This window comes from Leucoraja erinacea, chromosome 2 (assembly GCF_028641065.1).
Source record: "Leucoraja erinacea ecotype New England chromosome 2, Leri_hhj_1, whole genome shotgun sequence".
NCBI classification, from domain to species: domain Eukaryota; kingdom Metazoa; phylum Chordata; class Chondrichthyes; order Rajiformes; family Rajidae; genus Leucoraja; species Leucoraja erinaceus.
Window position 1 is genome coordinate 25540777 of NC_073378.1, and position 14008 is coordinate 25554784.

The window sequence follows — 14008 nt, forward strand, 5'->3', positions numbered from 1 at the left end:
TAACTCGGCGGGACAGGCAGCATCTCTGGAAATACTCCAGGATTTTGTGTGGAACTATTAATGTTGCCTGCACACAGAATAAGCGAGTTCGGTATTTCGAAACACGCAAGGAATTATGGGATTTGTCAAAGGTCACTGGCGAAAAACACTCTCGGCAACTGTGCTGCCGCTCGCACACAGGCCTGCGCCTCATCCGCCGCCAGGATCGAACCGGGGTCCCCGGGGCTGCAAACGCTGCCGAACTGTCACTGGAATGGTCCCCGTCCCGTCCCGAGTGCCCCGCCCCATCCGTGGCAACCCCAGACTGGCACTGTGGCAGCTCAAGCCCACGGCCAGCGCGGAGAAGGCGCGCCACCTCCACTGCTCCGGGCCGGTGTCCCTTCAGTCCAGGGCCGCCGGTCAACCTGGGAGGGGATGGGGACGGCCCAGCAGCGGCCCGGCCCGGCCCCGACCACGGACGAAACCGCACGGCTGCCACCCACGCAGCAGCGCGGCTGTGGAGAGCGTTTAACGTGATGCCGAATCTGATCACCTACAACTTTGGAGCATATGCCGAACTCGCTTATTGATCGACAATAGATGCGGGAGTAGGCCATTCGGCCCCTCGAGCCAGCACTGCCATTCAATGTGATCATGGCTGATCATATCAGAGTGAACGGTGACCATGTCCATGTCTCATTGACTGGAAAGTGAGCAATAAAAAAAGCAATTCACCGTACCTCGGTAAACGTGACAATGATAGACTAGAGTCACAGAGTGATACAGTGTGGAAACAGGCCCATCAGCCCAAACTTGCCCACACCGGCCAACAATGTCCCATCCACACTAGTCCCACCTGCCCACGCTTGGTCCATATCCCTCCAAACCTATCCTATCCATGTACCTGTCTAACTGTTTCTCAAACTGGCCTTAACTCCCTCCTCTGGCAGCTCGCCCCATACACCCACCACCCTCCGTGTGAAAAAGTTACATAGAAACATAGGAAATAGTTGCAGGAGGAGGCCATTCGGCCCTTCGAGCCAGCACCGCCATTCATTGCCATTATGACTGATTGTCCCCAACCAATAACCCAAGCCTGCCCTCTCCCCACATCCCTTGACTCCACTAGCCCCTAGAGCTCTATCTAACTCTCTCTTAAATCCACCCAGTGATTTGGCCTCCACTGCCCTCTGTGGCAGAGAATTCCACAAATTCATAACTCTCTGGGTGAAAAAGTTTTTTTCTCACCTCAGTCTTAAGTGGCCTCCCCTTTATTCTAGGACTGTGGACTCCTCGGATTCTTGCTCAATCTTTTCCCCCTTCACCCTGAACCCAAGTCCTCTGGTCCTCGATTTGTTTGTGCATTGAACTAAAACAAAAGCGGGACGGATGGTGAACGATTCTTTCTCATTTTTACAGATGCCAGGGTTCGGGGCTGGCCGTTGCTGGATTCCTATCTCCCCACTTTCTTCCTCACCCTCTTGTATCTTTCCACCATCTGTCTCGGGACACAGTACATGAGGAAGAGGCCGGCCTACACTCTCAGGAGCTTGCTGATCACCTACAACTTTGGAGTCATGCTCCTCTCTCTCTACATGTTCGTTGAGGTAAGACTTGTCACTGTTGTACCGTCTTCAAAGTCAAGTCAAGTCACTTTTATTTCTATAGCACATTTAAAAAAACAACTCTCGTTGGACAAAGTGCTTTACATTGGGTGGAGGTACTAACGTTATACAACAGTGGTTCATAGATTAAGTACATACATAAATACATACATATAGCCCTCCCTCAGAGGACGTCAAGAAAGGCTTGAGAGTAAAGATGAGTTTTAAGTCTCGACTTAAAGGAGTTGATGGAGGGGGCAGTTCTGATGGGAAGAGGGATGCTGTTCCACAGTCTAGGAGCTGCAACCGCAAAGGCGCGGTCGCCCCTGAGCTTATGCCTAGACCGCGGGATGTTCAGTAACCCCAAGTCGGCCGATCTGAGGGACCACATCACCTCGATCCTGGCCTCTCTCCACTGGCTCCCTGTGCGGTTCCGAATAAATTTCAAGATCCTCTTTTATGTTTACAAAGCCCTTAACGGGCTTGTCCCCACCTACATCAAAAGTCTGCTTTCCCACCACACCACCTCCAGGTCCCTCAGATCAGCCGACTTGGGGTTACTGAACATCCCGCGGTCTAGCCTGCACCGCCATTCAATATGATCATGGCTGATCATCCAACTCAGTATCCTGTACCTGCCTTCTCTCCATACCCCCTGATGGATATTTACACCTCCCGCTGCCTTAGCAGGGCAAAGAATATCATCAAGGACAGCTCCCATCCTGCGTTTGGACTGTTCGACCTGCTGCCCTCTGGAAAGCGCTATAGGTGCATCAAATCCAGGACAAATAGACTCAGGAATAGTTGTTTTCCGAAAGTCATAACTACTCTTAATTCACACATGCACTGACTTCACAGCCCAACACTCGGACTTCCATCTATTCTATCCACGTACTGAAATTTGGAACTGTAATGTGTATTGTAACTGTAATTTTTAATATTTTTAATTTTTTTAATTAATATTTAATATAATTTTTAAACATCTGCCTAAGAATACTACCTATTCATCCTTCACCATTTTGCCTTTATAGATATGTATATAGCGCCGCAGAATTGTGCCCCTACCCCCCCCCCCCTCCACCTTTTGTTTTGTTTTCTGTTTCTTGGTTTTTGTACTAAATTATATTTATGCACTGAGTACGAGCTGCTTTTAATCTCATTGTACATGTATAGTGACAATAAATGGCATATCTATCTATATATATATCTATCCCTTTAGCCATGAACTGGCCTCAACTACCTTCTGCGGCAGAGAATTCCACAGATTCACCACTCTGTGTGTGAAAAATGATTTTCTCATCTCAGTCCTAAAAGATTTCCCCCTTATCCTTAAACTGTGACCCCTATTTCTGGACTTCCCCAACATCGGGAGTAATCTTCCTGCAACTAGCCTGTCCAACCCCTTAAGAATTTTGTAAGTTTCTATAAGATCCCCCCTCAATCTTCTAAATTCTAGCGAGTACAAACCGAGTCTATCCAGTCTTTCTTCATATGAAAGTCCTGCCATCCCAGGAATCAGTCTGGTGAACCTTCTCTGTACTCCCTCTATATTATCGTAAAGTTTGTGCTATGTTCTGATAATCCTAATATTATTCATTTTGGATCTGGGTCCAGTTGGTTATTGATAACTTCAGAAATAATTTTAAAAATGTCCGTCCATCTTTGACTCTCTCTTGTCAAATATTTTGCCCTGATGTTTTCCTCTCCTTCGCAGTTGGTTTCGGCGAGCTGGGAAGGTCGTTACAATCTGCTGTGTCAGAATCTTCACAGCGCTGGCACAGCTGACGTTCGGGTAAGACCACCGGCGGGTAGCGTTGCTGCCTCACGGCGCCAGAGACCCGGGTTCGATCCCGACTCAGGGTGCTGTCTGCGCGCAGTGTGTACACACTTCAGTTTCATTTAGAGGTACAGAGCGGAAACAGGCCCTTTGGCCCACCGAGTCCGCGCTGACCAGCGATCCCCGCACACTAACACTATCCTACACACGCTGGGGACAATTATACATTGACACCTAATTTATACAATTAACCTACAAACCCGCACGTCTTTGGAGTGTGAGAGGAAACCGAAGATCTCGGAGAAAACCCACGCAGGTCACGGGGAGAACGTGCAGACTCCGTACAGACAGCGCGCGTGGTCGGGATCGAACCCGGGTCTCTGGCACTGTGAGGCAGTAGCTCTACTGCGGGGTTTTCTCCGGATGCTCCCCTTTCCTCCCACATCTCCTCCCACTTTTCTCCCCTTGCCTTACAAATGCACAAACCTGTCTCACACCTACTGTTCTTATCTCTGGCTTTTGTTCCAACTATCTTCCTGTCAACAAATCCCCTTCCCCTGTCTCCACCTATTACCTGTCACGCTTTTTCCAATCTTCCCTCCCTCCTCCCCCCCCCCCCCCCCCCCCCCCACACAATCAGTCCCCGACCAAAAACGTCACCTATCCATGTTCTCCACAGATGCTGCCTGACCCGCTGAGTTACTCCAGCACTCTGTGAAACGTCACCTATCCATGTTCTCCACAGATGCTGCCTGACCAGCTGAGTTACTCCAGCACTGCCTTCGGCCCAACTTGCCCACACTGACCAACATGTCCCATCTACACTGGTCCCACCTGCCCATAGGAACTTAAGGGCCAATTTTGTCACACAGAGGGTGGTGGGTGTATGGAACAAGCAGCCGGAGTAAGTAGTTGAGGCAGGGACTATCACAATGTTTAAGTAACATCTAGACTGGTACATGGATAGGATATGGGCCAAATGCAGGCAGGCGAGACTGATGTAGATGGGACATGTTGGCCGGTGTGGACAAGTTGGGCCGAAGGGCCTGTTTCCACACTGTATGACTCTACAAGGAAGAGCGGGAGGTAGGCCTGTGTTTTGCTCAGGGGGTTCTAAATGTGTTCCCTTTTCCCATTCAGGTGGCCAAGGTGCTGTGGTGGTACTACTTTTCCAAGGCCATTGAATTTATGGACACGATATTTTTTATCTTGCGGAAAAAGAACAGTCAGATTACCTTTCTTCATGTGTACCACCATGCGTCAATGTTCAACATCTGGTGGTGTGTCCTCAACTGGATTCCATGTGGTCAGAGTAAGTGTTGGCATGGTAACGCAACGGTGGGGCCTTTGGACTTTAGGCGTCTGAGATACAGCGCGGAAACAGGCCCCTCAGCCCAGCCGTATCCCTGTACACTAGCACCATCTTAAACTGTTTAGACATTCAGCGTGGAAACAGGCCATTCGGCCCAACGAGTTCACACCAACTAGCATAGACTATTTTCTAAATGGGGAGAGAATCCAGAAATCGGGGGTGCAAAGGGACTTGGGAATGTTGGTGCAGGATTCCCAAACAGTTAATCTGCAAGTTGAATCGGTAGTAACGATAGCAAACGCAATGCTGGCATTTATCTCAAGAGGGCTTGTATACAAATACAGGGATGTAATGCTGAGGCTCTATAAGGCGCTGGTCAGGCCGCATTTGGAATATTGTGAGCAATTTTGGGCCCCATATCTGAGGAAGGATGTGCTGGCTCTGGAGAGGGTCCAGAGGAGGTTTACGAGAATGATCCCAGGAATGAGTGGGGTGAATACATGATGAGCGTTTGTTGGCGCTGGGCCTGTACTCGCTGGAGTTAAGAAGGATGAGGGGAAAACCTCATTGAAACTTACAGAATAGTGAAAGGCCTGGATAGAGTGGATATGGAGAGGATGTTTCCACTAGTGGGAGAGTCTAGGACCAGAGGTCACAGCCTCAGAATTAAAGGACGTTCCTTTAGAAAGATGAGGAGGAGGAATTTCTTCAGTCAGAGGGTGGTGAATCTGTGGAATTCTTTGTCACAGAAGACTATGGTGGCCAAGTCAGTGGATATATTTAAGGCAGAGATAGATAGATTCTTGATTAGTGCGGGTGTCAGGTTACGGGGAGAAGGCAGGAGAATGGGGTTAGGAGGGGGAGGTACATCAGCCACGATTGAATGGAGGAGTAGACTTGATGGGCTGATTCTTCTCCTAACACATGATCTTATGATAGTAACACAATAGTGGGAATTTTGGACCTTTAGAGAAACAGTCCACCGAGACCATGCCGACCAGCGACCACACTAGCCCTATCCTACACACTCGTGGCAATTACCATCCAGATTCAGGGACAGTTTCTTCCCAGCTGTTATCAGGGAACTGAATCATCCTACCACAACCAGAGCACAGTCCTGAGCTTCAATCCACCTCATTGAAGACCCTCAGACTATCTTTAATCAGTCTTTACTGGACTTTACCTTGCACTAGCCGTGATTCCCTTTATCCTGTATCTGTACACTGTGGACGGCTCGCTTGTAATCATGTATTGTCTTTTTGCTGTCTCGATAGCACGCAACAAAAGCTTGTCACTGTAGCTCGGTACACGTGACTATAAACTATGAACCAAACACACGCACTGTCCTACACACACACACTAGGGATAATTTATAATTTTATCGAAGCCAATTAACCTGCAAACCTGCACGTCTTTGGAGTGTGGGAGGAGAAACGGCAACCAGAACAAGGTACGACTCATTGGGCGACTGAGGAGACGACTCACGACCGTACAGGCGACACCCTGATGACATGTCGCGTGGGTGAAGCCTGTATGGTCGTGAGTAATCGCCCAAAGAGTTGTACCTTGTTCTGGTCGCCGCTGGATTTTAAACATGTTGAACATTTTCGGAGACCTGCAATGACCTATGACGGGTTCCGGGCAGTCGCCAAAAAAGGCGCGTAAAGGGCGTGTCCCACTTTCACGACCTAATTCACAACCTTTTTTACTCGTGGACATTTTTCATCAGGCGAGAAAAAACGCCACGACCTACCTGATGCCACGAGTACCTACGACTAGCATCATAACCTGCCTACGACCTCGTGACGACCACGCTGCGAGTACGAGTCGAGGGCAAACTCGGCAGAGGTCGTGAATTAGGTTGTGAAAGTGGAACAGGCCCTTAAATAATATCCACTGACTTGGCCTCCACAGCCCTCCGTGGCAAGGAATTCCACAGATTAACCCACTTAAATGTTTTTGTTAACCGCTGCACCACCGATGATCTAACGTCTGGCCTTTGTTCTTTGCAGGCTTCCTGGGACCAACACTCAACAGTTTTATCCATGTTCTCATGTACTCCTATTACGGTCTCTCCACCATCCCAGCTATGCATCCGTACCTCTGGTGGAAAAAATACCTCACCCAAGCCCAGCTGGTAAGGCCACCTTAGAGTGGATGTGAGATTGTTAAGGGTTTGGACACGCTAGAGGCAGGAAACATGTTCCCGAGGTTGGGGGAGTCCAGAACCAGGGGCCACAGTTTAAGAATAAGGGGTAGGCCATTTAGAACGGAGATGAGGAAAAAACATTTTCACCCAGAGAGTGATGAGTCAGTGGAATTCTCCGCCACAAAAAGAGTGGAGGCCAATTCTCCGGATGCTTTCAAGGGAGAGCTCTTAAAGATAGGGATATGGGGAGAAGGCAGCAATGGGGTACAGATTGTGGATGATCAGCAATGATTACAGTGAATGGCAGTGATGGCTCGAAGGGCCGAATGACCTATTCCTGCATCTATTCTTGCTATTGAGGGAGTGCAGCGTAGGTTTGCAAGGTTAATTCCCGGGATGGCGGGACTGTCATATGCTGAGAGAATGGAGCAGCTGGGCTTGTACACTCTGGAGTTTAGAAGGATGAGAGGGGTTCTCATTGAAACATATAAGATTGTTAAGGGTTTGGACACGCTAGAGGCAGGAAACATGTTCCCGATGTTGGGGGAGTCCAGAACCAGGGGCCACAGTTTAAGAATAAGGAGTAAGCCATTTAGAGCGGTGACGAGGAAACACTTTTTCTCACAGAGAGTTGTGAGTCTGTGGAATTCTCTGCCTCAGAGGGCGGTGGAGGCCGGTTCCCTGGATGCTTTCAAGAGAGAGCTAGACAGGGCTCTTAAAAATAGCGGTCAGGGGATATGGGGTGAAGGCAGGAACGGGGTACTGATTGGGGATGATCAGCCATGATCACATTGAATGGCGGTGCTGGCTCGAAGGGCCGAATGGCCTCCTCCTGTACCTATTGTCTATTGACTAGAGATCTTAAGTCACGGTGGGAGGGCAAAGTTCAATGGAGATGTGTGGGGTAGGTATTTTTTTTACACAGTGGGTGCCTTCATTGTCACATGCAACGAGTCACAATGATATTCTTTGTTTTACACTCGAAAGATATGCAAAGAGTCGCCACCTATAGGGCACTGACAAAATTACAAAGCATCCCATAGAAACAAAGCAAATAGATGCAGGAGTGCCCTGGAAAGGAAAAGACTACAACTTTGCCTTCCGCAAAGACCGCTCCCTCCGTAACTCCATTGTCAATTCTTCCTTTCCTTCCCGTACCACCCCCTCCCCGGGCACTTTCCGTTGCAACCGCAAGAGATGCAACACTTGTCCCTTTACCTCCCCCTTCGACTCCATTCAAGGACCCAAGCAGTCGTTCCAGGTGCGACAGAGGTTCACCTGCATCTCCTCCAACCTCATCTATTGCGTCCGCTGCTCTAGATGTGAGCTGATCTACATTGCTGAGACCAAGCGGAGGCTGGGCGATCGTTTCGCCGAACACCTCCGCTCGGTCCGCAATAACTAACCTGACCTCCCGGTGGCTCAGCACTTCAACTCCCCCTCCCACTCCGTATCCGACTTCTCTGTCCTGGGTCTCCTCCATGGCCAGAGCCAGTAACACCGGGAATTGGAGGAACAGCACCTCATATTCCGCTTGGGGAGTCTGCATCCTGCGGGCATGAACATTGAATACTCCCAATTTTGTTAGCCCTTGCTGCCTCCCCCGCTTCCTTAGCCCTCAGGCCGTCTCCTCCCATCCCTCAGCCCTCGGGCTCCTCCTCCTCCTTTTTCCTTTCTTCCCTCCCCCCCCCCCCCCCACCCCCCATCAGTCTGAAGAAGAGTTTCGGCCCGAAACGTTGCCTATTTCCTTCTCTCCATAGATGCTGCTGCACCCGCTGAGTTTCTCCAGCATTTTTGTGTACCTTCGATTTTCCAGCATCTGCAGTTCCTTCTTAAACACTTTGACTTAGTTTAGTTTGGAGATACAGCGCAGAAATAGGCCCTTCGGCCCACCAAGTCCGTGCCGACCAGCGATCCCCGCACACTAACACTATCCTACACACACACACCAAGGACAATTTACAATTTTGTGGTTTTATAACAAACAAGGTTTTCAAAAAAAGATACAGAGTGCTGGAGTAACTCAGCGGGTCAGGCAGCATCTGTGGAGAACATGGATAGGTGATGTTTCAGAGTGCTGGAGTAACTCAGCGGAACAGGTGTTTGACCCATAGCCCTCCAAACCTGTCCTATCCATGTATCTGTCCAAATGTTTCTTAAACTATGCGACAGCCCCAGCCTCAAATACCTCCTCCAGCAGCTCGTTCCATACAGTCACTACCCTTTGTGTGAAAAAGTTACCCCTCAGATTCCTATTGAATGCATGAATTCTGGTGCCAGCGAAACTTGTGAACTTAATGTAGAGTTGCTGCCTCACAGCGCCAGAGACCCGGGTTCGAACCCGACTTTGGGTGCTGTCTTTACGGAGTTTGTGCGTTCTCCCCGTGAACGCCTGGGTTTTCTCCGAGATCTCCGGTTTCCTCCCACACTCCAAAGACGTGCAGGTTTGTAGGTTAATTGGCTTGGTAAATTGTAATTTGTCCCTAGTGTGCATCGGGAAGTGTTAATAAGCGGAGATCGCTGGTCGGCGCAGACTCGGTGGGCTGAAGGGCCTGTTTCCGCGCTGTATCTCTCAACTAAACTGAACTGAACCTCTTTAGACTCTGACATTTGTCTTTTCTGTTCACCAGGTACAATTCATACTCACAATTGCCCACACACTCAGTGCAGTGGTAAAGCCCTGTGGCTTTCCATCAGGTTGCCTGCTCTTCCAGTCGTCTTATATGGCCACTCTTGTACTGCTCTTCATCAACTTCTACAGGAAGGTAAGAAGAAATCAGTGGGTGAGTGAGTGAATGAGTGTGAGTGAATGAGAGTGTGAGTGTGAGTGAATGAGTGAAAGTGTGAGTGAGTGAGTGAGTGAGTGAGTGAGTGAGTGAGTGAATGGGTGTGTGAGTGGACGTGAGTGTGTATGTGTGTGTGTGTGTGTGTGTGTGTGTGTGTGTGTGGTGTGTGTGTGTGTGTGTGTGTGTGTGTGTGTGTGTGTGTGTGTGTGTGTGAGTGTGTGTGTGTGTGTGTGTGTGTGTGTGTGTGTGTGTGTGTGTGTGTGAGTGTGTGTGTGTGTGTGTGTGTGTGTGTGTGTGAGTGTGTGTGAGTGTGTGTGTGTGTGTGTGTGTGTGTGTGTGGGTGTGTGTGTGTGTGTGTGTGTGTGTGTGTGTGTGTGTGTGTGTGTGTGTGTGTGTGTGTGTGTGTGGGTGTGTGAGTGTGTGTGTGAGTGGGTGTGTGTGTGTGTGTGAGTGGGTGTGTGAGTGGGTGTGTGAGTGGGTGTGTGAGTGGGTGTGTGAGTGGGTGTGTGAGTGTGTGTGTGAGTGGGTGTGTGTGAGTGAGTGTGTGTGAGTGTGTGCGTGTGTGTGTGGTGTGTGTGAGTGGGTGTGTGTGGGTGGGTGAGTGGGTGTGTGAGTGTGTGTGTGAGTGTGTGTGTGTGTGAGTGTGTGAGTGTGTGTGGGTGAGTGTGTGTGAGAGTGTGTGTGTGTGGGTGTGTGAGCGGGTGTGTGAGTGGGTGTGTGTGTGTGTGTGTGAGTGGGTGTGTGAATAGGTGAGTGATTTAAGAATAAGGGGTAAACCATTTATAACGGAGAAGAGGAAACACCTTTTCTCACAGAGAGTTGCGAGTCTGTGGAATTCTCTGCCTCAGAGGGCGGTGGAGGCCGGTTCGCTGGAGGCTTTCAAGAGAGAGCTAGATAGGGCTCTTAAAAATAGCGGAGTCAGGGGGACATGGGGAGAAGGCAGGAACGGGGTACTGATTGGGAATGATCAGCCATGATCACATTGAATTGCGGTGCTGGCTCGAAGGGCTGAATGGCCTCCTCCTGTACCTATTGTCTATTGAGGAGATTTCGCAGTGGAGTAGCCAAAATGTATGAGAAGGAACTGCAGATGCTGGGGAAAAAAAGATCAAAGGTAGACAAAAAATGCTGGAGAAACTCAGCGGGTGAGGCAGCATCTACTGCAAGTCTATTTACTCTCATTCCTTCTTACATTATCTGCAGACGTACAGCAGAACACAACGCAAGGAGACGGCTGCGAACACTTTCAGTCAATTAAACAACGGTTACTGCAAAACCAACGGCAGCCCTTCCATGAAGGAGGATTAATATCCGCACAGTCCGCGCATCAGTGTCTCACCACCAAGCTGTATTTGCACATGCTTCCTACAGACCAGCGCTAAGATAGCAAGTGAAACTAATCACGTGCTGGTTTACAAATCCTGTCACTGTATAGCCTAAAAAAAAAAATGTAAATGATTGCATTCTCAATCCTAGATTGGTCTTAGAGGAATGTACCTCACCCTAGAGAATCACCTGAAATTAATAACTGTGTATGAAGGAACTGCAGATGCTGGTTTAAACCGAAGGTAGACACAAAATGCTGGAGTAACTCAGCAGGACAGGCAGCATCGCTGGAGAGACAATAGGTGCAGGAATAGGCCCTGCAAGCCAGCACCGCCATTCAATGTGATCATGGCTGATCATCCCCAATCAGTGCCCCGTTCCTGCCATTTCCCCCATATCCCCTGTCTCCACTATCTTTAAGAGCCCTATCCAGCTCTCTCTTGAAAGCATCCACCACCCTCTGAGGCAGAGAATTCCACACACTCACAACTCTCTGTGAGGAAAAAGTGTTTCCTCGTCTCCGTTCGGGTCGAGTCTGAAGAAGGGTCTCAGCCCGAAACGTCGCCCATTCCTTCTCTCCAGAGATGCAGCCTGTCCCGCTGAGTTACTCCAGCATTTTGTGTCTATATTTTGAAATGAATAACTTGACTGGCTTCTCCCAAAATTTTCAGTAGATGCACCTGATTTGCACAGAGTTTATGAAACTAAGTTTATTATGATTCTACAGCAGGGGCAGAAATTAACTACAATTTAAATTGGAGCTTTTTATATTAAAACGCCTGATCTAGGTGGGTTCCAGTAATTCGCTCAAAGATTCTCGTTTTTCTACTCAATGATAATAATGTTTGAATGGTTTGATTTCGTTTTATGAGATAAATGTGAACTTTTTACTCCGCCGCCCAATCGAGCCAGTTTGTACAAATCTTTTAAAATGTCGAATAAAATCCCCACATCTTCCACCATGTTACAGGAAAGATGTTGTCAAGCCGGAGAGGGTACAGAGAAGATTTACCAGGATATAGATTGAGATGCAGGAAGAAATGTTCCCGATGTTGGGGGAGTGCAGAACCAGGGGCCATAGTTTAAGAATAAGGGGTCGGCCATTTTGGACTGAGATGAGGAAGAACATTTTCACCCAGAGAGTTGTGAATCTGTGGAGTTCTCCGCCACAGCAGGCAGCGGAGGCTAATTCACTGGATGTGTTCAAGAGAGAGTTAGATTTAGCTCTTAGGGCTAACGGAATCAAGGGGATATGGGGAGAGAGCAGGGACGGGGTACTGATTTTAGATGATCAGCCGTGATCATTTCGAATGGCGGTGCTGGCTCGATGTGGGCCGAATGGCCTACTGATGTTGCCATCACTTGAGGGTGTGAGCTATAGGGAGAGGTTGAGTAAGCTGGGACTCTATTCCCTGGAGTGCAGGAGGATGAGGGGTGATTGTATAGAGGTGTATAACATCAGTAGAGGAATAGATCGGGTAGATACACAGAGTCTCTTGCCCAGAGTTGGGGAATCGAGATGACATAGGTTTCAGGTGAAGGGGAAAAGATTTAATAGGAATCCGAGGGGTAACTTTAACACACAGAGGGTGGTGGGTGTATGGAACAAGCTGCCAGAGGAGGTAGTTGAGGCTGGGACTATCCCAACGTTTAAGAAACAGTTGGACAGGTACATGGATACGTTAAGTTTGGAGGGCTATGGACCAAACGCAGGCAGGTGGGCCCGGTGTAGATGGGACATGTTGGTCGGTGTGGGCAATTTGGGCCGAAGGGCCTGTTTCCACGCTGTATCACTCTATGACTATCACAAACGCATTGCGGTTTTTCTAATATAAGGTTCTATGATCTGCATATACATCAGGAAAGAAGTCCAAAAATTATTGGATTCGTTCGAGTTGACAAATAAAATTTCATGTGCGCAAATTTTATTCTGCATCTCAAATTTGTCAATCTGCAACGGGTGAATTTCTGTTAATCTAACGACCATAACGCAGGAGTCGCCTGTATGTGTGTAGTTTACGGTACAGTAGTTAGTTACATGTACTGAGGTACAGTGAAAATTCATTTCATTTTTGAATACAGTTCAGTACAGGTATAGCTATACATTAATATTAACCTACGATGAGCGTTTGTCGGCACTGGGCCTGTGCTCGCTGGAGTTTAGTTACAGAATAGTGAAAGGCTTGGATAGAGTGGATGTGGAGAGGATGTTTCCACTCGTGGGAAGAGCCTAGGACTAGAGGTCACAGCATCAGAATTAAAGGACGTTCCTTTAGGAAGGAGACGAGGAAGAATTTCTTTAGTCAGAGGGTGGTGAATCTGTGGAATTCATTGCCGCAGAAGGCTGTGGAGGCCAAGTCAGTGGATATTTTTAAGGCTGAGAGATTGTTGATTAGTGCGGGTGTCAGAGGTTATGGGGAGAAGGCAGGAGACTGGGGTTAGGAGGGAGAGTTAGATCAGCCATGATTGAATGGCGGAGTAGATTTGATGGGCCGTATGGCCTAATTCTGCTCCTATCACTTTGACCTTGACAAAAGCACCAAGATATATGTTAGACAAGCATCTCAGATACAGTAAAAGTGCACAGCAGGGCGGCTCGGTGGCGCAGCTGTAGAGTTGCTGCCTCACAGCGCCAAAGACCCGGGTTCAACCCCGACTACGGGGGCTGTCTGTACGGAGTTTGCACGTTCTCCCGGTGACCTGTGTGGGTTTTCCCCGAAAACTTCGGTTTCCTCCCACACTCCAAAGACATACAGGTTTGTAGGTTAATTGGCTCGGCGTAAAAAACTCGGCGCGGACTCGATGGGCCGAAGGGCCTGTTTCTGCGCTGTATCTCTAAAACGGAACTGTAAATGCCACCCAAGTTCCAGGGCAATAGTTCTGCATGTCTGCATACACACACACACACACACGCACACATTGTACACACACTCACTGAACAAATGCTCCTGCTTCCATCAGCCTTAGTCTAAACTAAGATAAGGTGGTAGACTGAGACAGTATAGTCGCCGGCTTGGCACCATTTTCAAATCCCAGTTGTTATGAGTGCAGGGGTCATGACCTGAGCAGATAGAT

General features: G+C 48.8%; 1 protein-coding gene across 1 annotated transcript in view; it reads left to right on the forward strand.

The window, feature by feature from the left end:
* Positions 1-13789, forward strand: part of elovl2 (ELOVL fatty acid elongase 2) — a 36976-nt gene extending 23187 nt beyond the window's left edge. The window contains exons 3-8 of the mRNA XM_055653377.1: positions 1399-1586; positions 3298-3375; positions 4501-4672; positions 6685-6809; positions 9452-9586; positions 10811-13789. Of these exons, the coding sequence (XP_055509352.1) occupies positions 1399-1586; positions 3298-3375; positions 4501-4672; positions 6685-6809; positions 9452-9586; positions 10811-10915 (803 nt within the window). The 3' untranslated portion in view covers positions 10916-13789. The remainder of the gene's footprint in view (positions 1-1398; positions 1587-3297; positions 3376-4500; positions 4673-6684; positions 6810-9451; positions 9587-10810) is intronic.
* Positions 13790-14008: the final 219 nt, after the last annotated feature.